The 24181-nt window shown below is 41.1% G+C and overlaps 1 protein-coding gene across 2 annotated transcripts in view; it reads left to right on the plus strand.

Moving 5' to 3' along the window:
- khk (ketohexokinase) overlaps positions 1–23785 on the plus strand; it is a 58891-nt gene extending 35106 nt beyond the window's left edge. The window contains exons 5-9 of one of the 2 annotated variants that reach the window (XM_043686820.2): positions 7222–7294; positions 18909–19055; positions 19784–19872; positions 22084–22238; positions 22582–23784. In XM_043686820.2, the coding sequence (XP_043542755.1) occupies positions 7222–7294; positions 18909–19055; positions 19784–19872; positions 22084–22238; positions 22582–22667 (550 nt within the window). In that variant the 3' untranslated portion in view covers positions 22668–23784. Of the gene's footprint in view, positions 1–7221; positions 7295–18908; positions 19056–19783; positions 19873–22083; positions 22239–22581 lie in introns of both variants that reach the window. The other variant, XM_043686819.2, reaches the window with a different exon arrangement.
- Positions 23786–24181: the final 396 nt, after the last annotated feature.

The following is a 24181-nucleotide window of genomic DNA, read 5'->3' on the forward strand; positions in this document are numbered from 1 at the left end:
TAAACTGCCCAGCGTGTCAGCGGATATGGCAGGCTAGGTGGATATACCAAGGAAAATATAGGGTTACCAGGGCTGGGTATGGATGGAATGCTGTTTGGAAGATTGATGGAGACTCGATGGGCCAAATGGCCTGATTCCACACTGTAGGGATCCCATAATTCAAACTGAGTTTAGAAAAGATGAAATTCAAAAATTGTTGTGATAATTTTTCTTTGAGACCAGTGGGAAATATTATCATTTTATTGCTGACTGTAACTCCAGGCCATTGTCTGTAATCCCCTTTCCTAATTATCGTAGAGTCGTAGAGCATTGATGCAGTCCCTTCAGCTCATGATGTCTACGCCAACCACAAACACTAAACTACACTAAATCTATTTAGCTCCATTTGGTCCATAGCCTACTATACCCTGGCATTTTAATTACTTATACAGGTGCCCCTTACATGTTAAACGATTATCTGCCTCCATACCCCCTCAGACAGCATGGAACATATTTCTAACAAATGCCTTTCTCAGTTCTCCTCTAAACACCTGCTTCTCTTCCTAACCTTATACCCTTTGGTCTTGGATATATCTGTCATCGGGATAAGATTCTCATGATTCACGCTGTCTACTTCTCATAATTTTGTATACCTCAATCAGATCTCCCTTCAGCCTCCTCTGCTCCAAGGAAAACAAACCCATCCTATCCAGTCGATCAAACTGAGACTTTCCATCCCAGGCAACATCCTGGTGAATCTCCTCTGCACCCTTTCCACTGCACTTGTATTCTTCTGATAGTGTGGCAACCAAAAGTGCACACAGTGTTCTATTTGTGGCCTAACCTCGCACTCACCAGGATTAAATTCCATCATCAGTTGCTCTACCTAATTTACCAGCTGGTCAATATCAGGATGTACCCTGCAACTTTTCCTTATGATCAACAGCCTTGCTAATGTTCATGTCATCTGAAAACTTACTATTTATACTTTCTACATTCAAATTGTTAGTATACATTACAACCAGTAAGGGTGCCAGCACCGAACCCTGTGTGGTACACCACTGGTCAGAGCTTTCAATTACACCATCACTTTTGTGTCCTACTTGTAAGCCAATTTTGGATCAATTTTTGTCAACAGCTTTTTGGATCAGCCTTCCACATAGGACCTTAGTGGTCGAAGGCCTTACTGAAATACACATAAACCTTATGAACTACACTACCTTCATCAATATATGTAGCCACCTTTTCAAAAAATTCAATTGAGTTAGTCAGATAGGATTAAGAAATCCATGCTGACTATCCCTGATCACTTCCTACCTTTACAACTATTGATTAATCCAGCCTTCAGAATTTTTTTATCTTATAATTTCCATATCACTGATTTCAAACTAACTGGTCTGTAATTAACTGGCTTATCACTGGTGCCCTTCTTGAACAAAGGAACGTTATTAGCTATTGTCCAGTCATCAGACACTTCACCTGTGGCCAACAAAATATAGTAAATATGTCTGCCAGGGCACACCAATCTTCTCCCTTACCTCCCATAGCAGCATTAGGTCCTGGGGATTTGTGCACCTATATGCTCACTAAAACATCTGATAACACCTCTTTATTAATTTTAACATCTTCCAAAACTTTACCAACCCAAATTAAATCTTTAGCTTCTGTGTCTTTCTCTCTATGAATTCAGATGAAAAAAATCCATTCAGGACCTCATATACATCCATTGGCTCCATGTATATTTTAATCTTTTGATTCCATCCTTTTCCTGGTAATTTAAAACATCCTGAAATAACTCCACAGAGGCTGGTGTCCCATCACCAAGTTATCCATTATTTACACATAGAGAGTCCTTGACACTGATCCAGATCCCTCAGAGCCAGCTCTCAGAAGGAGCTGTATTATTCTATGATCCCAATATGGATTTCTAAATTCACAGCTTGATTGACACCTCACAGAGATGTTGGGATGTGTGGAAATGAGCATTTTTTTTACATAAGAGATTTAAGAATGGACTTTCATGAATGGGAGCTATTTTAATGTAGTAAAAATTGTAATAGATGTTTTAAACTTAATCATCCAGTCATACAACACAGAGGAGGCCCTTCGGCCTATCAAGTCTGTGCTGATCTATCCAAATTAATCTGACTTTCCAGCCCTTTAACACCCTGCCAGTGCCCTCTGTGCCCACGAAAAGATTGCCTCCTATAAGTGAGTTCTTTCACTGAATGATTGCGTAATTTTCAGTTCCATGCCCAACTTTCCAGGTACTGAAGCAGTTTATGCATTCAAGTAGCAAGACCTGGACAACATCTTGCTTGGGATGCTCAGTGCCAACTAGCAATTCTGCCAACCACCTTCTCTTGACATTCAATGGCATTATCGCCATTGATTCTACCACCATCAAAATTACAGGGTATGGGGGAGGGGAATTAGTCGTAGAGTCTTTGCGATGTACTGCACGGAAACAGACCCTTCGGTTCAACTCGTCCATGCAGATCAGATATCCTAAACTAATCTTGTCCCACTTGCCAGCACTTGGCCCATTTCCTTCTAAACCCTTCCTATTCATGTATTCATCTAGATACCTTTTTAGTGTCAAAATTGTACCAGCCTCCACCACATCTTCTGGCAGCTCATTCTATATGTGCACCGCCCTCTCCATGAAAAAGTTATCCCATAGCTGCCTTTTAAATTTTTCCCCTCTCACCTTAAACCTATGCCCTCTAGTTCTGGACTCCACCCCAACCCATGGTAAAGACTTTGCCTATTTAACCTATCCATACTACGCATGATTTTGTAAAGCTCCATGAGGTCACCCTTCATCCTCCGACACTCCAGGGAAACCAGCCCCAGTCTATTCAGCCTCTCCCTGTAGCTCAGATCCTCTAACCCTGGCAACGTCCTTGAAAATCTTTTCTGAACCCTTACATGTTCCATAACATCATTCCAATAGGAAGGAGACCAGAAGTGCACACAATATTCTAAAAGTAGCCTAACCTGCACAGCCACAACATGACCTGCCAACTCTTATACTCAATGCTCCGACCAATAAAGGAAAGGATACCAAACGCCTTATTCACTATCCTAACTATCTGCGACTCTACTTTCAAGGAACTACGAACCTGCACTCCAAGATCTCTTTATTCAGCAACACTCTCCAGGACCTTACCAGTAAAAGTGTATGTCCTGCTCTGATTTACGTTTCCAAAATGCAGCACTTCACATTGATCTAAATTAAACTCTATCTGCCACTCCTCAGCCCACTGGTTCATCCAATCAAGATCCTGTTGTAATCTGAGGTAACCTTCTTTGCTGTCAGCTACACCTCCCATTTTGGTGTCATCTGAAAACTTACTAACTATACCTCCTATGTTCATATCCAAATCATTTAAATAAATGACGAAAGACAGTGGACCCAGCACTGATCTTTGTGGCACTCCACTGGTCACAGGCCTCCAGTCTGAAAAACAACCCTTTACCGCCACCCTCCCTCTTCTACCTTTAAGCCAGCTCTGTATCCAATTGGCTAGTTCTCCCTTTCTTCCATGAGATATAACCTTGCTAATCTTACTTAGAGTGGTACGGTGGCAGAGTGGTTAGCACTGCTGCCTCACAGTGCCAGGGAGCCAGGTTCAGTTCCCGCCTCAGGCAACTGTCTGTGTGGAATTTGCATGTTCTTCCCATGTCTGAATGGGCTTCCTTCAGGTGCTCTGGTTTCCTCCCACAATCCAAACCTGCCGGTCAGGTGAATTGGCCATACTAAATTGCCCATAGTGTTAGGTGCATTAGTCAGAACAGAAATGGGTCTGGGTGGGTTACTGTTCGGAGGGTTAGTGTGAACTTGTTGGGTAGATTTCCTACACACTGTAGGAAATCAAATGTAACCATTCTATCATGTGGAATCTTGTCAAATGCCTTACTGAAGTCCATAATGATCACGGCCACCAGTCTGCCCTCCTCTTTGTTATTCCTTCAAAAAATTCAATCAAGTTCATAAGACATGATTTTCCATGCACAAAGCCATGTGGACTATCCCTAAACAGTCCATGTCTTTCCAAATGCATGTAAATACCATTAATCTGAAACTTAAATGGTCTAGCAACATAAATACTGTGGCCAGGAAAGCAGTCAGAGGTAGGGAACTCTTGTGGTGAGTGAGTCAAAGTCTTGCCAACACTTACAAGACAAAAATAACTGAATCCCTACAGTGTGGAAGCAGGCCATTTGGACCATCGAGTCCACACCAACTGTCCAAAGAGCACCCAACCCCTCCCTCTAGCCTTGCAGACACCATAGCTAATCTACTTAACCTACACATCCCTGGATACTATGGGCAATTTAGCATAACTAATCCACCTAACTTCCACATCTTCAGAATGTGGGATGAAACTGGAGCACCTAGAGCAAACACAGACATGGGAAGTATGTGCAAACTCTACACAGACAGTTGCCTAAGGGTGGAATCAAACCCAGGTCCCTGGCGCAGTACTGACCACAGAGCCACCATGTAGCCCCAAGGCAAGAGTATAAAGTCTTCACCTGCTTCAATAGATGCAGCTCCACTATCACCCAAGAAGCTCAAAGTCCTGTCAGGATAAAACAGCCCATTTGATCAGCACCCCAATTACCACCTTGAACATTCAGTCTCCACAGCAACAGGGCACAATGACAACAATTGAGTATTGCAGGAATATGAAATTGCTTCTACAGTGCTTGTCAAACCTGTGCCCTTTGCTTCCTGGAAGAGTAGGGGGAAGCTGGTGAATGAGAATACATCTACATCCTCATTCTCCTCCAAGCAATGCATAAATCCTGTCTTGGAAAATATCACTATTCCTTCATCATCACTGGATCAAAATCCTGGATCTCAATCGCTAATAGCACTGCATCAATATTGTTGCTTGTCAGTACCTTCTCAGTTAGGAATTGTGACATACCATGAATAAATGAGTAAAACAAAACTTAAATACACTTTAATTTTTTCACCCTTGTGTTACTTCATGTTCCCAAAATGTGCATCTGTGTCATTCCCCTTAAATATGACTGGTGAAAGAAAATGGAGTGAAGAATATTACATGGCTAAAATAGTTACTTTCCCAGGTTTCTGGCTATACCTTTTTAACAGAATGACAGAATAAATTTAACGTGTTCAGTTAATATCTCAAAAGGATTATTTCTACTTTGGCACATGTAATACATACCTTGGAACAAAAATATATGTTCATTAATCAATTCAATAATGTTTTAGATTACAATTGTTTAATTAGGACGTTTCCAGATCAAACAATTCTTACTTTTGCTGTCCAATTTCTGCCTTAAGCAATCCTGATTAAAGCATTGTACTCAAATCTCCACATTCTAAGTTTTAATGAAGTTTCTTTGGAGTTAAAAATCACACAACACCAGGTTATAGTCCAACAGGTTTATTTGAAAGCACTAGCTTTTGGAGCGCTGCTCCTTCATCAGGTGATTGTGGAGAATAGAATTGTAAGACACACAATTTATAGCAAAGGTTTACAGTGTAATGTAACTGAAATTATATATTAAAAAAGACCTAGATTGTTTGTAAGTCTGTCATCTTTTAGAATGACCATGTTGGTTTCAGTTCTTTCATATGTAAATCACAAAACTTCTTTTTAAAAAAAAGTTACATTCACAAGTGAACTTTAACAATTGGTGTCATGTCGGCCCAGATAATGTATTCAAGGTGTGAGCTTCCCTGTGTGGCTGTCTGTGCCTCAATGGTCAGACAGATTCTAATCTGAAAGACAGATTTACAGGATCTTACATGGATTCATGCAGTTTTTGAGCAAAGTAATTCTGCAAGTACAAATTCACCCCACAAACTTATATGTGTATGTGCGCATGTGGGTGTGTGTGTGAGTTGGAGGGGGGATTATGAGTCCCTATGAGAGAGTGTGTGTAATCACAGAGACTCATAACCACCCCCTTCCCTCCCCAAGCACACACTCACATGCACACATACACATATAAGTTTGTGGGGTGAATTTGTACTTGCAGAATTACATTTTACTTTGCTCAAAAACTGCATTAATTCATGTAAGCTTCTGAAGTTTCTTGGAATGTTTTAATTACCTGATCTTTAACCACTGACTGAATGCCAGGGTGAATTTGTTGTCCAAATCCTTTGGACAATGTGTTCAATGATAATGGCTTGGTGCTAGAGGAGCTTTGGATAAAGTCAAAAATCTAAATTTGGATTAGACGAATAATTTGTAGAGGGCAAAATCATGAACGTGCTGACCATAGCATATGCTTCCTTCTGGACATTTAAGGATGGACAATAAATGCTAACCTTACATTTAAAAAATCCTGAAGATTCAATTTTAATAGACACACATCTCTGGACAGAGGCTTGCCTATACCTGCCAGCAGTTTCATAGTGTGGCATGAGTATCCAAGTACAGAACCTAACCTTCCTTGAAAACACTGAGAAGAATTCTGTTTTCTTTTTTAAATCTGTCTTTGAGAAATGCCCAGCTGTCTCATGCTATTTCCCACAGCAATACAAGTGCAGTGTGGAGCTTGAGGTATTGTACATTTGGTATATCGCAGTGATTTGGATAAGACTCTTACAAACAGTCTTGTAAGAGAGGAAAGGGGTGGAGAAAATCCAGAAGGAATTGCAAGGGAGAATCATAGAGATAGGAGGAGACAAGATACTTCCTATTATAGAGTCATAGAGTCATAGATGTACAGCATGGAAACAGACCCTTCAGTCCAACCTGTCCATGCTGACCAGCTATCCCAACCCAATCTAGTCCCACCTGCCAGTGCCCGGCCCATATCCCTCCAAACCCTTCCTATTCATATACCCATCCAAATGCCTCTTAAATGTTGCAATTGTACCAGCCTCCACCACATCCTCTGGCAGCTCATTCCATACACGTACCACCCTCTGCGTTAAAACGTTGCCTCTCTTTTATATCTAGTAAGGCTTTAGTTATTCTTAAGTTAAATTTAATTGCTTTAGTTAATGTTGCAGTAATTTTTGGATGTAAATTAAATGTGTAAATTTACATTTGACGATCTTTATTTTAATTACCAGGTCATAAAATACATTCCCACTATTAATACAGTGTTAATTAGACTGTATAAAATGGTGTGCATAAATCAAATATTTGGTGTACTTAAAAAAATTGTCCTTTAATTCTTAATACTATTGACAATTGCATAATATCTCTATTCAAATTTGACTTAAAATGTGGTTGTGTTTAGGAATTTATGTGATGTTACCTCAGATGATTTCAGGAAAATTGATCTTTCCCTATACCAATGGATTCACTGGGAGGTAAGTAGTGGTAGCGAGTTTGGAGAAGATTTGTAGCTCAGGTTGAAGTTCTGGATGTAAATTTGCTCGCTGAGCTGGAAGGTTCATTTTCAGATGTTTCGTCACCATACTAGGTGACCATCCATGAGCCTCCGGTGAAAGTACTGGTGTTATGGCCTGCTTACTATTTATGTGTTTAGGTTTCCTTGGATTGGTGATGTCATTTCCTGTGTTGATTTCATTTCCCGCTCTTTTCCTCAGAGGGTGAGAGATGCCATCCAAATCAATGTTTTCGTTGATAGAGTTCTGGTTGGAATGCCATGGCTTCTCAGAATTCTTGTGTGTGTCTCTGTTTGGCTTGGTCTAGGATAGATGTGTTGTTCCAGTCAAAGTGGTATCCTTCCTCATCTATATGTAAGGATACTAATGATAGTGGGTCATGTCGTTTTGTGGCTAGTTGCTGTTCATATATCCTAGTAGATACAGATAACAAGCAAGATGAACGTCATTTACAAAATACCTTGCAAGAACCATAACAAACACTATGTTAGACCAACAGGAAGAAAACGAGCCACCAGGGGACATGAACATGAACTAGCCACAAAAACACGTGACACACTGTTGCTGGTATCCTTACATACAGATGAGGAAGCCCACCACTTTGACTGGGACAAGCCAGACAGAGACATGCACGAGAATTCCCAGAAGCATGACATCCCAACCAGAAATCTATCAACAAACACATTGATTTGGATTCTATCACTCTCTGAGAAAAAGAGCAGGACGTGACATCACCACAGGAAATGACATCACCGACCCAAGGAAACCTAAACACATAAATAGAAAGTGGAATAGAATGCTTCACCAGAGATTCACTGAGTTTTACCAAGCATGGTAACAGAAAATCTGTAAATGAACCTTCCAGCTCAGATAAGTAGTGGCTCCAGTATCGATATCTTACAATGGGATTCTGCATATAATGCTGCTGCCATTGGCAATAGAGATATCATGCAATGTGCACCTAACTTTGAATGCAGATTACAAAATGTTGTCTATATAAGTGTGTTCCAAATGCAAACCCAACTCAATTGCTTCAAAATATTGCCTCTCCAGTTCCCTGTCTGTGATCCTGGTTATAGCTCTTGAAAACATTTCTTCGGTGCCATGCCATAATACTTCCACCTTTTCACATTCCTAGTCTTCAGAAATGATTTCTCCACCCACGCAACAAAGCCTGTGATTGATACGGATACTGAAATTTACAACCACTTTCTTCATCTATAGTTCCCTAACTAACCAACAATTAAAATTAGTCATTGTGATCTCAAGAGGACACAGCAGCACTTTAACACTAGAATAATACCATGATTAAGTGTTATTATGCACTCCCAATTCATAATCCCAGATTATCCAGTTCATCTCATATATTCAAAGGTGGTTGTTACTTTAAAATTAAACAGAGTGGGTGGAATTTTTCCAATCCTTTCTCAGCCTGAAAGATATGGGCAGTGTTAAATATGCTAAGGAAATATGGTGAGATGAGATTCTTGACATCAAGAAAATGAAGTCTCATTTTCCTTTAAAGGTTTTAACAGCTAAATGAGAATCTAGCTAGTGAGCATCAAGATATCCATTTGAATGTATACACATTTTATAATTACATATTCTTCCCTCAGTTAGATGAAATCTGCTCTTCTATCATACACCACAGATAAACTAGCCTTCAAATATTCCTGACATGAAAATCAGAGCAGACACCCTAATGGCTCCAGCTCCTTGGATCACCATCATCTCAAGACAGGCTCCATGGATATCAACCATATACACCACATCCATGGAGTTAAGCATTGAACAGGCACCAGCCTTATTGCATCATCGTGGCATATATCCAACACTCACATTACATTAGATTAGAGATTAGATTAGATTATTTACAGTGTGGAAACAGGCCCTTCGGCCCAACAAGTCCACACTGACCCGCCGAAGCGCAACCCACCCATACCCCTACCCCTACATTTACCCCTTTAACCTAACACTATGGGCAATTTAGCGTGGCCAATTCACCTGACCCTGCACATCTTTGGACTGTGGGAGGAAACCGGAGCACCCGGAGGAAACCCACGCAGACACGGGGAGAACGTGCAAACTCCACACAGTCAGTCGCCTGTCTCCACTTGAATGCTGTCCTTTGGAGAGCACCAGCACTTTGCATTGTAATGCTGCTAATAGGTTACTTTGTGAGCAGGAACAGGCATCCATCTCATGCACTAGCTAGGATGCATCTCAGACCTCTTCATTTGCTGTTTCATTACTCACTGTATGACTACTTACAGCATTTCTGCCTTGTTTTTGCACATTACTGCCTTATTCAGAACTTCACAGCTTTACAGCAGTTCTGCTTGTCATGTTCACCAAAAATGCACAGTCAAGCAGGTAGACATACTGTACAACGTAATGCTCCATCAAATTAACACATAACGTGTCAGCACCTTCAGCAGTAAACACACTGTATGTAGGAGGGGACATGAAAGGTCCTTAGTTGGTAGGATTAGGGAAAACCCTAAGGCTTTCTATAGGTATGTCAGGAATAAAAGAATGACTAGGGTAGGAATAGGTCCAGTCAAGGATAGTAGTGGGAAGTTGCGTGTGGAGGCTGAAGAGATTGGGGAGACACTGAATGAATACTTTTCGTCAGTATTCACTCAGGAACAGGACATTGTTGCCGATGTGAATACTGAGTCACAATTAATTAGAATGAATGGCTTTGAGGTAGAGGTGTTGGAAATTCTGGAAAGGGTGAAAATAGATAAGTCCCCTGGGCCTGATGGCATTTATCCTAGGATTCTCTGGGAAGCAAGGGAGGAGATTGCAGAGCCATTGGCCTTGATTTTTATGTCCTCGTTGTCTACAGGAGTAGTGCCAAAAGACTGGAGGCTAGCAAATGTGGTTCCCTTGTTCAAGAAGGGGAGTAGGGATAACCCTAGTAACTATAGGCCGGTGAGTCTCACTTCTGTTGTGGGCAAAGTCTTAGAGAGAATTGTAAGGGATAGGATTTATGAACATCTGGATAGGAATAATGTGATCAAGGCTAGTCAGCATGGTTTTGTGAAGGGCAGGTCGTGCCTCACAAACCTTATTGAATTCTTTGAGAAGGTGACTAAGGAGGTGGACGAGGGGAAAGCAGTAGATGTGGTGTACATGGATTTTAGTAAGGCATTTGATAAGGTTCCCCATGGTAGGCTACTTCAAACAATACGGAGGTATGGCATTGAGGGTGAGTTGGAGGTTTGGATTAGGAATTGGCTGGCTGGAAAAAGACAGAGGGTAGTAGTTGATGTTAAAGGTTCATCTTGGAGTGCCATTACTAGCGGTGTTCCGCAAGGATCTGTTTTGGGACCATTGCTGTTTGTCATTTTTATAAATGACCTGGAGGAGGGGCTAGAAGGTTGGGTGAGCAAGTTTGCGGATGGTATGAAAGTCGGAGGAGTTGTTGACAGTGAGGAAGGACGTGGCAGGTTACAGCGGGATATAGATAAGCTGCAGAACTGGGCAGAAAGGTGGCAAATGGAGTTCAATGTAGCTAAGTGTGAGGTGATTCACTTTGGTAAGAGTAACAAAAAGATGGGGTATCTGGGCTAATGGTCAGATACTTGGATGAGCAGAGGGATCTTGGTGTCCATGTACACAGATCTTTGAAAGTTGCCACCCAGGTAAATAGTGCGGTGAAGAAGGCATATGGCGTACTGGCTTTTATTGGTAGAGGAATTGAGTTCCAGAGTCCTGAGATCATGTTGCAGTTGTATAAGACTCTGGTGCGGCCATATCTGGAGTATTGTGTGCAGTTTTGGTTGCCATACTATAGGAAGGATGTGGAGGCACTGGAACGGGTGCAGAGGAGGTTTACCAGGATGTTGCCTGGTATGGTAGGAAGATTGTATGAGGAAAGGCTGAGGCACTTGGGGTTGTTTTCATTAGAGAAAAGAAGGTTTAGGGGTGACTTGATAGAGGTGTACAAGATGATTAGGGGTTTAGATAGGGTTGACCGTGAGAACCTTTTTCCACGTATGGAGTCAGCTATTACGAGGGGCCATAGCTTTAAATTAAGGGGTGGTAGGTATAGGACAGATGTTAGGGGTAGGTTCTTTACTCAGCGAGTCGTGAGTTCATTGAATGCCCTGCCAGTAGCAGTGGTGGACACTCCCTCTTTATGGGCATTTAAGCGGGCATTGGATAGGCATATGGAGGATAGTGGTCTAGTGTAGGTTAGGTGGGCTTGGATCGGCGCAACATCGAGGGCCAAACGGCCTGTACTGCGCTGTATTCTTCTATGTTCTATGTTCTATTTCAAGCAAAGGCCATTTCCCAAATACTATGGGGAGCAGTCTTCAGAGTGATGGTCCTATGCCTTTAAGTCTCTTTCAGAGAGGTCTTGCCATACTGGTGGCTGAATGTCTACTTCTGAAGCAGTGGCTAAACATCTTTGAGCTCCCTGTGTGTTTTGTTTTTATCAGACAAAAGAAGTATGAGTGGTTGGAGACAGTTTCATAAAGACCCGGGCTTTTAGCTTTGCTCTCAGTTGGGATTTTGGGGTTTGAAGTAATTCCACAGAGGCCAGTATGTTATCACTAAGTTACTTAGTACTTGACATGAATCCAGCTTCCTCAGAGCCAGCTCTCAGAGTGAACAGAACCTTCAACACACCTGTCAACTAGGGCTCCCTGATTTGACCACGCTAACAGCCACAATTAGGGAATTCATATTCTATGAAGTCCACCTGGCTGAACTCATTACAATCCTTATATCTTTCCTCCACTAAGTCAGAGGACGATGGTCTGCTCTTTTTCTTGTAGCCTGTTCTTCGGCATTTTCGCACGAATTCCAATTCCTCCAGCTCAGCCTCAGACCAAGTCTCACGTACTGAACCGTAGCCCACTTCTTGCATCTGGAGTGACCCAGGGGAAATTCATCCTCTTCAGTTGGTAAAGGTGTCGAGTCAGCAACATCTACTGTATCCATCTCAGGCTCTGAGGTTCTTTGACGCTAGATAGAGGGGTACGTCCCATTTGACAGCCTTTCCCACTGTTTTGACAGGCGGATATGCTTTGTCCCTGATAGTTTGCAAGTTTGCAGCATTCATGTGGCGCATGTGCTTGTTCAGGACTGCCTCAGCTACCCGAATAATGTAAGTCAAGGGACTGGATCTGGTGTCGATTATACCTCTTACTGATGCTGAGCCATTTCCATGGTTTTGGCATCAAATTTTGTCCCATTTGCCGCTCATTTAGAGGATTCTTGTGTCTGGCATTGGCATTTCTGATGTCATTTCAACATCTCCCTCAAGTCCCGGAAGATCAGACTTAACCTGGTGCTGTGTCTTCTCTCCATTAAAAACACTGCTGGAGCTATCTCAGTAGTTGCATGATGAGTGGTCTGATGATCAAATAGCAACTGGGACATTTTGACATTGAGTGTAGCTATAAGCTGTTTCTTTAAGCATGCCCCTTCAAAGTTTGGATTGCTTTTTCTGCCAGACCATTAGATTATGGATGGTATGGAGCTATTCTTACATGCTGATTGCCATTCGACTTTAGGAAATACTTGACTTTCCAGCTGGTAAATGATGGCCAGTCGTCTCTGACTAACACTTGCGAGAGCAAAAGATGCTCGCAGCTTTTCTATCATCATCCCAGTGTTTAACAAATTAACTCTATGCATGTACAACTACTTTGACTAAGAACATTCATAATGTCTAAGAATGTTGAGCCCATCAATGAGTCAGCATAATCGGCATTTCGACACGTAACCAAGTCCAGTGTTTGTCCAGCCAATGTGGGGGTTATTGCCACTGGTAATTTTTGTCGTTGTTGGCCCTCTGGGCACAGTCTACCAATGCAGCTATGTCTGCATCCAATTCTGACCATTAGACATAACTTTTCACCAACATCTTCATTTTGAATATTCTTGGATGAGCCTAGTGGAGTTCAGCCAATTTCTTTGTTCCCCATAATAAAATGTCATCCTCCATGATTTTCTGGTATCTTTAGGTCCAGAAAGATTTTAATTCTGATTGTGGTGGCACTTTTGTTTCCCAGATTACAATCAGCTACTTTGATTTGGCCATAATCGGATCTTTTTTGTGTCAACAGTCTGGTATTGGCAGACTAAGGAAGAGTGTCTAAAGTTTAATACCAGAATGGACACTTGCAGTAGCAGCACCACCATTGGTGTATCTGCCAGTTGGTGGTGGCTCTACTTAGCCTCCTAGACAGTGTGCCACCTTGTAATTGTACACATTTAGAAAGAGAGCCCACCATTGATTTTGACCTGAAGCTATGGGTGACACAACCTTGTCCTCTTTGAGTGGGCCTATCTGGGGGTTGTGTTCTGTTACTATTACAAATTTATGTCCGTAAAGGTATGGCTGGAACTTTCTCTCACCAAAGATGACGGTTGAACGTTCCTTCTCTATCTGACATATTTGTGCTCTGCATCAGCCAAAGTCCAGGAAGCAAAAGCTATTGGACACTCCGCTCCATTGGGCCATTTGTGAGCCAACTGTACAGGACTTTCCTATGGGGAGGCATTGCATATCGGCACCAGATCTCACTTGGATTCAGTGTGCTAACAACTTAGACGGTGATAGCTGCGTCTTCACTTCCCTAAAGTCTTCATGACATGACCATTTCCAAGGTTGAACCATTTTCAATAGCAGCTGTAAGGGTGCCTAGATGTAGGTCAGGTTGCGTATGAACTTTAATTAACAATTTAGCAGTCCAAGGAAAGACCTAAGCTCTGGTACAGACATGGAAGCTGTAGCATCTTTGATTGCCCTTGTTTTATTTTTCAACAGGTACAAACCAGTCTTGTCGGCCTGTAGCCCAAGTAGATCACTTCTAAGGCATATGCTTGCCTTGGAGAAACTTCTAAGGACGATGCCCAAGTTCTCTAAGTGCTCCTTATTCATTTTCCTGAATATTAGCATGTCATTCAAATAAATAGCAACCTGGATAGACCTTGTAAAATATTCTCCATCACCTGCTGTATATGTAATATAACACTTTCTTCCAATGAGGTCAACAATGTCCCCTCCACATGAGGTTCTTAAGTCTTATCTGGGGGCTTGTTGCAGTACAGTACAGATTGAGGATACCACTTAATCCTTGTATTCTTTGCTTGGACATTTGGCTAACAGAATGAGATAATGATGAAAAATGAGGATCCATTGTATCCACAGCAGGGCAATGAAGATGTTCTTCAGAAGGAAGCACCTTGAGCATCCTTGTACAGCATCTGAGGCCAAGGCAAGTGGGGCAGGACTGATTTGTGAAAGGTTATCTTTCACTAACTGCAAATGCTTTGATACTGCTGAGGTTTCTTGTTTAAGTTTAACTGCAAATGTAACATAACACTTCAATCTTTCTAAGGTTTTCCTTTAGTTTAATAAAAGTTAAAGTTAGAAAGTGATTGAAGCCTGCATAACATAAGCCATCATGGTCTCCATCCAATCCCAACTAAAGTTCATGCTCATATGGGCACTATGAAAAGACAGCTACAATGACATTCGCTCACAGACCTGATGATGAAAAGTGAACATATATTTAAAAATATGATGATATATTTACAATCAACTTTCACCCATATCACTTATGTGCCCTCAGAAGGTGAGCACCAGTGACTGAGTGATGGAGCATGTATCTGTACATATATTCAGTACTGAGTGTGCTGGACCACGGTCTCCATGGAGCCACTAACCTCTCTGCTAAGACTGTGAGACACACACAACCTTCAATCCCATTTCCCAAGTGTGTCTGGACAGTCCTGCCTGCTGCTCCTGTGCCTACCTGTGCATGTGAATGAAGTTACTATTTCTCCCGCTGAGCTCTGGCAGCCCTCTGAATATTAGTGACTTTTGGCATTTCCCCTTCAGCTAGCCGCAGGCATCTACTCGTAATCTGCTCACCACAAGCTGTTCCTAAGTCTAATCTCAGTAAAGTACCTCCCAATATATTACTATCTGAACTGTTGGAAGATGCAGGAGACAACTTAACTAGCATTTTCTTTGGGGGATCTATAGCTTCTTCCTCAGAAATGGAGGGGAAGATGATGTCTTGTGGGGCAGCTGTCTTCAAAGAGACCATACAGATGCCACTAGTGCCTGCAGCTGGCAAGAGAGAAAATGAGTTATAAAATAGATGTGTAGAAGTTTGGTCATATTAAGAGTATATTTATTGTGCTGTTATGGAAGAGAAGTACTGACATTGCTGGTGAGCACAAGAGCTTAGCCAGTGGAGACATGGTGCATACATAATGAGGTGAACAGCAGAGAATTGCATAGGAGAAACCCTCCACGAAACTCCCTGAAATTGACACAGAGTGGTAAAATTCAGCCATTAAATGAACGCTTAACCAAAATGAGAGTAATTTTTCTCCTAATGAGATGATTCGAAAGGCTTAGCGATTAAAGAATTCCTGGTGATCGTTCTTCTTTGGAAATGATTAATAGCAGGATGAATGGAAAATGTTTCCTCAATTTTCCCATCACCTCATATTTTTAAAACTTTATTATTTGTAGCTTTTATTTATCTGTGCACAAGATAAATTGAATTTGTTTCATTGAGGATACATTATTTTTATGTGCATCAATAATAAGAATTCATAGTTCCGAAGCTTAACATTTCATAAAGTCATTTTTGCCAGTAAAAGCAGATAATGTACTTAATAGTAGCACTGCTGATCATACAGCTTTCCGTAATATCACCAGGAAATAATTTATGATTCTGCATCTTTGATTTTGGATTAGTACATTCCAGATTCTGCAAATCTATTGTCCATTTGTGAAATTTTCTTTAACTAATATCTATCATGAACAGAGACAATTAATAGAGGAGAAAGTGAATCAAACGTTGTGGTACTGGAGAAGCACAGCCTGTCAGGCAGCATTCGAGGAGCAGGAGAGTTGATGTTTCTTCATCAGGAATTAAGAGCCAGAAGCTTTTTAACTCAAATAGAGTCAGTGTAAGGTAGCATAGAAAAGATAGTGGTAACTTTTCCTGGCAAAGTGGGGATGTTTATTGACCTTCTTCATCCACGGGGCTTACCTAAATATGGCTGAGACCACACAGACCTGGTTTGAAGTTGAAACTTTATTGCTGGAACAGCACAGCAGGTCAGGCAGCATCCAGGGAACAGGAGATTCGACGTTTCGGGCACAGGCCCTTCCTCAGACCTGGTTTGAAACCTTAGACCAAGCAGGCAATATCTGGTGTAATGGCCTCCTCTGCAGCTCTGATGGTAGTGGTGTACCCATCTATACCGTTCTGTTCTTAAGGACTTCCAGCTCCCTGTCTGCAAAATAGGGTGCCAATTTCCCCATCTCTGCTATGTCTCGAGCAAATATTACAAATCATGCAGGGCATCTCTGATGTCTGGGTGTGCAATAGCCTTTTAAAGATGGAGCAGATGCCAATTATGATGGTCTATTCCAGGATATCCCAGCAGTAGTCATTGTGCGGGCTATAAGAATTGCTAGAACCCACACAGAATGGACAAGAGGGGTGCCATTGGGACATGATAGGTAGTTGATGAGCCAGGTCTGGGGCAAGAGCACTAAAATGTTTGATATGGATTAGAAACCCTCCATGAAACTTGATAGAAATCTGTGGGTGGCTCAGTGATACAGTGGTTAGCACTGCTGCCTCACAGCACCAGGGTCTGGATTAGTGGTGCTGGAAAAGCACAGCAGTTCAGGCAGCATCTGAGGAGCAGTAAAATCGACGTTTTGAGCAAAAGCCCTTCATCAGGAATACAGGCAGAGTGCCTTTCACAGCACCAGGGTCCCAGGTTCAATTCCAGCCTTGAGTGACTGCCTGTGTGGAGTTTGCACATTCTCATCGTGTCTGAGTGGGCTTGTTCCGGTTTCCTCCCAAGATGTGCAGGTCAGGTGAGTTGGCCATGTTAAATTGACCATAGTGTTAGGTGCATTAGTCACGGGGGTCTCTTTGGGGAGTCGGTGTGGACTGGTTGGGCCGAAGGGCCTGTTTCCACACTGTGAAATCTAATCTAAAATGTGGCTTAGCCAAATGTGGTTACATTCAGTCTTGAGTATCTCTACCTTGCCACAAGTTGCCGGCCATCTTCAAATATACTGTGTCACGTCATAATTTATTTCACAAATTCTGGCTGTTCTGTTTGCCAACAAACTAATTTTACTGAATTTATGATTTAATAGGGAATGATTTAAGAAGTTTGTTGGCAAGTTGCAATCTATCAATGAAAACATATAACGCCTTTCCCCAGCCTCAGTTCTTTCTGTTTCTACATCTTCCATCTTTACTGGGGCTACAGAGCTCTAGTAGTAAAAAGACAGACATATAGCCTTTGACAAGTTCCTGCATGGCAGGCTAATCATGATGGTTAGGTCACATGGGATCCAGGGCGAGCTAACTAATTAGATTCAAAATTGGCTCAATGGTAGGAAGCAGAGGGTGATGGTTGAAGGTTGTTTCTCAGACTGGAGAACTGTGACTAGTGGTGTGCCACAGGGATGGGCGCTAGGATCTTTGTTAATTGTTATTTCTGGATGTACAATTTAAATTGTATTTAAATAATCTGGATGTGAATGTACAAGGCATGATTAGTAAGTTTGTGGATGATACAAAATTAGGAGATATCGTTGATGGTGAGGAAGGTTAGCAAAACTTACAGCGACATCTTGATCAGTTAGACTGAGGATTGGCAAATGCAGATAAATGTGAGGTGTTGTACTTTGAAAAGTCAAACCAAGGTAGAACTTAGACAGTAAATGGTAAGGTTCTGATTGTAAGTGTTGTGGAACAGAGGGCCCGACGAAAGATGCATCACAGGTAGACCGGCTGGTAAAGAAAGCATTTAGCATGCTGGCCTTCTTTGGTTGAGGCATTGGGTGTAGGAGTTGGGAGGTTACGTTACAGTTATATGGGTCGTGGTGAGACTGCACTTGGAAGTATTGTGTACAGTTTTGGTCACCCTGCTATAGGAAAGACATAGTTGAACTGGAAAGAGTGCGAAGAAGATTTACAAGGATATTACCTTGTCAGCCTGAGTTATAGGGAAAGGCTGGTCAGATAGGATTTTATTCCTTGGAATGAGGGGTGACCTTATCGAGGTGTATAAAATTATGAGAGGCATAGACCAGATCAATGCATATAGTCTTTTTCCCAGGGATGGTGAATTGAAAACTAGAGGGCATAGGTTAAAGTGAAAGGGGAATGATTTAAGAAGGATTTGAGGGGCATCTTCTTCATACAGAGAGTGGTGTGTATATGGAATGGACTGCCAGAGGCAGGTACAATAGCAACATTTAAAAACCTTTTGAATAGATACATGGTTGGTTAGGGTTTAGAAGGAAATGGACCAAATGCAGGCAATTGGAATAAGCTGAGTGAGCACCATGGCCAGCATGGACTAGTTTGGGTTGAAGTGCATGTTCCATGCTGTATTACTTTATGATTCTATAACCTGTTCCTTTCCTCTCATCAAAACTCTTAAGGAATTACTTGTATCTTATATCTTTGTGTGTCAGTATGCTCTTTTTTTAAAAAATTACAAAAATGTTGACAATAATAGCATTTTTTAAATCATTGTTATTGATGTCTAGGGCCGAAATGCATCTGAGCAAGTTGCTATGATACAGCAAGTTGAACAGTACAATGTCACTGTGTCAGCAGAGCTGCGAATTACCACCTCTGTGGAGATTGAGAAAACAAGAGAAGAACTTTACCAACTCTTTGGGCACGGAGACTTCGTATGTTTTACTTTAGAAATGTTAAAGAATAGGCTGTCATATGAAATGAATATGTTAAACTAACTTGTTTATTGGCATTTAAGTATACCTGTATTCGTTTAATGATGTTTCAGTACAACCTCTCAAAATTGCCAATGGAACAAACTTTTTTTTCACTCGTGGTTATTGTTTGGTGGGCAACTAAGCAACCATGTTTCACGTGCTTGCCTCTTAGTGCACTCATGACTGGGAACACCTGATTTGTACAGAAACTTGAAGTCAGCAAAAGGTCTGTCAGTACCTAATACATTACTTTCTATAGATTTTTGCAAAGGAAAACAACTATAGGAGGAATCAAATGCATTCAGAAGATATTAACCAGCAATTAATCTGCAAATTTTGCTGACTAGGTTTCTTCTTGCGGTTTTGTATTGAACTTGCATTAAGTAGGCTCAATTGGTTGAATGAAACCTGCTGCGCTTTTCCAGGAACACATTTTCAGCTCTGACCTCCAGCATCTGCAGCCCTCACTTTCTCTCAATTGGATGAATGACCTACCCTGCTCCTATTTTCTATTTTTCACTGTTTCATTGGGAGGTTATCAGTGGTTCTGGTTCTGAAGCAATCTGGGTTGTGAGCTGCCAGATAACACAAATCTTGCTATACCTGAAACAAACATTCAGTATAAATTTGAAGAAGGAATAAAATCAGACTAAACAATGCTTGCCTTGTGTATATACATGCCTTAGGTTTTCATCAGCAAAGACGTTGCCAGACATTTTGGGTTTAATTCTGCATCAGAAGCTGTAAAAGGACTTTACAACCGAGTAAAGCCAGGGTAAGTACAAGCAGAGATCTAAACTAAAGGGCAACAAAAACTGAAATTGCTGGAAAAACTCAGCAGGTCTAGCAGAATCTGTGGAGGTCTGTTCTGAAAACAATTCACTGAATCCAAAATGTCAATTCTGCTTTCTGTCCACAGCCACATCTGCTGAATCTTTCCAGCAATTTCTATTTTTGTTTCTGATTTCCAGCAATTTTTTTTTCTCTCTATGAATTCACTGGCATTTTTGTCTCATTCCATCACCATAAATAGAATTTTAAAGATGAACATTTGATGTAACTAGAGCTTTAGTACCATTCAGCCATCTGTCTTCAAGGCCAATGCAGTTGGCCTCCACATTCAAGCATCTGCAGCAGGGTGAACATGCAATTTGCCTTAGTAGAGCCTGATGTAAAACATGCGGAATTAGGTGGAATATACACAGATTAACACGCCATTAGGCCAAACCATTCCAAATCAATATTTAGGCTCAGCTTGATCCTGCATCCAACTGTACAGGTGTAACTCATTCCCTTTTCCCTTCAGTTTATCCAGCTTGCCCTCAAATGCGTCAACATCATTCTGTTCCATTTGTCCCTGTGTTGGAGTATACCACATTCTTATCATTCTTCGGGTGAAAGGTTTCTTTTGAATTTTTAATGATTATATTATATTGCTCTTCCCCATAAGTGAAAACACCATGTTTGTTAACTTCTCCCCTCAACTTTCTCTTTTTGAGAAAAGAGTAAGATGGTTAAGGAACAACTGTTCCACATAGTACAAAATTAGTGTCCATTTACATAACATTTTGTACTTGAGATGCAGGAGTAGAATGACCTCAAACCTACTGTGTTTAAGGGTTTTGGAAGGAAATTAATTGGCATTTGAAGGAAAAGAATTTGCAAGGTTATGAAAATGGGGAGAGAAATAGAAATGAAAATGTGTTGCTGGAAAAGCGCAGCTGGTCAGGTAGCATCCAAGGAACAGGAGAATCGACGTTTCGGGCATAAGCCCTTCTTCCTGAAACGTCAATTCTCCTGTTCCTTGGATGCTGCCTGACCTGCTGCGCTTTTCCAGCAACACATTTTCAGCTCTGATCTCCAGCATCTGCAGCCCACACTTTCTCTCAGAGAAATGGAAATGACTAGATTGCACAACAAACAGTTAGCATATATTACGGCTGAATGTGCTACATCTGTGCTGGAATAAATTTGTGGTTCTATGAATGAAATCTTACCACATTTGAAGATTTTCTGAGCTGGGGACCAAAAGCATACCCTGGCCACCACCTGTATGAATTTACCAGACATAGCTAGTAAATAGCCATCCTGAATTTGATTAGTCATCCAGCCCGATGGAAAAGCCTTCAACTTTGTCCTGCAGTTAGCCTAATCAAAAGTGGTGGGCAGTGCTATGGCAGGCAGGAGAATGTGGGGGTGCTTCAAGCTGGAGAGGTCTTCAGGTGATGAATTCAATTTTTTAAAAAATACTTGCGGACATGGCTGCCAGGCCAAACCTGTGGAGGGGCTGGCCTATAGGTCTACCTCAGAACTTATGCTGACAGGGAATATAAGCAATGGAGGACTTCTGATCCCCAGGTCAGCCACCACCAAGAATTCCTCACACCCAAGCTCTGGGCATAACCCTCAATGGGGTGTCCACCCACTGCTTGGAAGCACCCAAAAGTGAGCAGTTAAATATTCACATAGACTTTCCATCACTGCCTGGGCATTGGTGCTTCCACGTCAGCTGTGGCAAAAGTGGCAATAAAAAGAAACTCATCAGCTTGCCATTTGAAAACTCTCCAGTCTTATTTTCTTCTCAGTTCCACCATCAAAGACACCTGGGTAACACTTTGGATCTCTATATCTCCTATCATATACGAAGCAGAACTGTATGGTATGTAATCTAACCAAGATTGACAAGATTAAAAAAAAAGCACTGTGATCTAACCAAGATTTAATGCAGTTTTAAAGTAACTTCTCTATATTTAAATTCCACCTCTCCAGAAACAAAGAGCATATATTGAATTTTTGTGGTTCTAGTAGCCTGAATTTTTAAGCCTTTCTGACAACAAACTCTTTGCTTTTGACACAGACACGGCCCATTATTCTGATTAAACTTCCATTAATAACTCCCCTTACTCGAATGTAAATGAAATGACCATTGAAAAGCCAAAATTACACTATCATGTCCTGTTGATCTGATTGTCTTTTTGACCTTTAGTGCCTACTTAATCTGTGCCTGGGCTGAGCAGGGAGCTGATGCAATGGGTCCTGATGGTGTCTTTCATTCAAACGCCTTTCCTCCTGAAAAACTTGTCGATACCCTTGGAGCAGGAGATACATTCATTGCAGCTGTACTATTTTCATTGTACAATGGTAGGTCTATCTTTGATGACTTTGATAGCTTATGGTGGATGTGCTATAATTGTATTTTGGTGATGCTAAGTCAACCTTAAAAAGAAAAGCTTTCTCTAAAGGTATTTCATTTAACTTGCTCTTTGTGTGCCTTGGCAATTGCATTGCTCTAATGTTTGTCAAGATAACTAATAGCTTTGTAAAATGTATACCCCACAGTGCTTTTTTTTTAATCTTGTCAATTGATAGTGTGACAGTGTACTCGTACATTCTACCAAAGTAAGTTAAATTGTACATCCTGCACTTGTCAGTCACTATGAAGAATGAAAATTTAGCCTGACACTTTGCTATGATTTTCTTACAGGCAAATGTATTCAGGAATCATTGATATTCGGTTGTCAAATCGCAGGGAGAAAGTGTGGAATTCAAGGATATGATGGAATTGTATGATTGGAGAAATGAATATTCACAGATCATTGAAATAAGAAAGGTCTACTAAGGAATCTGGTTATTCTTGCAACTTTGTAAATATATTAAAATGATTTTGATGATTTCCTTTGATTTTGAAATAAATACAAACAATCAGGGAAGGAATAGACGAGTGGCATTATCGATAGACTGTTAATCCAGAGACCCAGGTAATAATCTGGGGACCTGGGTTCAATCTTGCCATGGCAGATGGTGTAATTTGAACTCAGTAAAATCTGGAATTAACAGTCTAATGACGACCATGAATCCATTGTGAATTGTTACAAAAACTCATCTAGTTCACTAATGTCCTTCAGGGAAGGAATCTGCCATCTTTACCTGGTCTTGCCACCATGTGACTCCAGACAGACAGCATTGTAGTTAACTCTTAACTGCCCTCTGGGCAATTAGGGATGGGCAAGAAATGATGGGCCAGCGATGCCTTCATCACGTGAATAAAAAAAGAATTATTCAATTTTCAATTTATTAAGAAGAACAATTAACAGGAATACAGAAAAGCTAATTTCACTGTTTGGAGAGTCAGATGTTAATTGCATATTAATGGTGGGAATTGACTGAGGATGCATTTGTGCTCCAATAAGTAAGAACATACTGAATCGTTGAGTTGTGAGGTGCATATTTGTAATATGTATCTTGACAAATAAATGGTTCTTAAAGCATGTAAAGATTTCCTCCAATCTGATCCTTCACTTTCTGGGATATAACATCCAGTTTTAGGGAGCATAGAGTCAGACCCATCAGGGATGATATTAATTCAACATGCAAAGGACTATAGAAATTTGAAACTCTTCTTCAATGGAAACTGGTGGCAGATCAAGACTAGATTTAAATCTGAGATCGTTGATACCTTTGGACAACAAAAGTCTCAGAGAAAGCAGATGCATGGAATTAAGTTTCAAATCAGCTGAGATCACATTGATTTGTGGAACATGCTGAAGAGGTAAAATAGCCTACTTTTCTTTTATTCATTCACAGTACATGGGCATGACTGGCTAAGCCAACATTATTATCCATCCCTAATAACCCATAAGGCAGTTAAGAGTCAACTTCATTGTTGTGGGTCTGGATTCACATGTACTCCAGACCAGATAAGGATGACAGTTTCCTTCTCTACAAGGCATTGGTGAGCTAGATGGGTTTTTCTGACAATTGACAAAGGTTCCATAGTCATCATTAGACTCTTAATTCCAGATTTTTGTTGAATTTAAATTCCAACATCTTCCGCGGCTGGATTTTAACCCATGTGTCCACGACATTACCTGGGTCTCTGGATTAACACTTCAGCGATAATATCACTAGGCCATCAGATTCCCTATAGATTGTTCACATGCGTCCCTTCACACGAGAACATGGGAAATGTTGAAAGAAGTAAGATTATAGTTAATCTAGTATACCTTCTACAATCCTGGAAATCACATGCTGCAGCAATAATGAAATTATTGACCTATTACATCAATCTACAACAGACCCTAACA

Source organism: Chiloscyllium plagiosum, unplaced genomic scaffold (genome assembly GCF_037043375.1).
Source record: "Chiloscyllium plagiosum isolate Xiang-an unplaced genomic scaffold, Cpla_swu_hap1 HiC_scaffold_6, whole genome shotgun sequence".
In the NCBI taxonomy this organism is placed as follows: Eukaryota; Metazoa; Chordata; class Chondrichthyes; order Orectolobiformes; family Hemiscylliidae; genus Chiloscyllium; species Chiloscyllium plagiosum.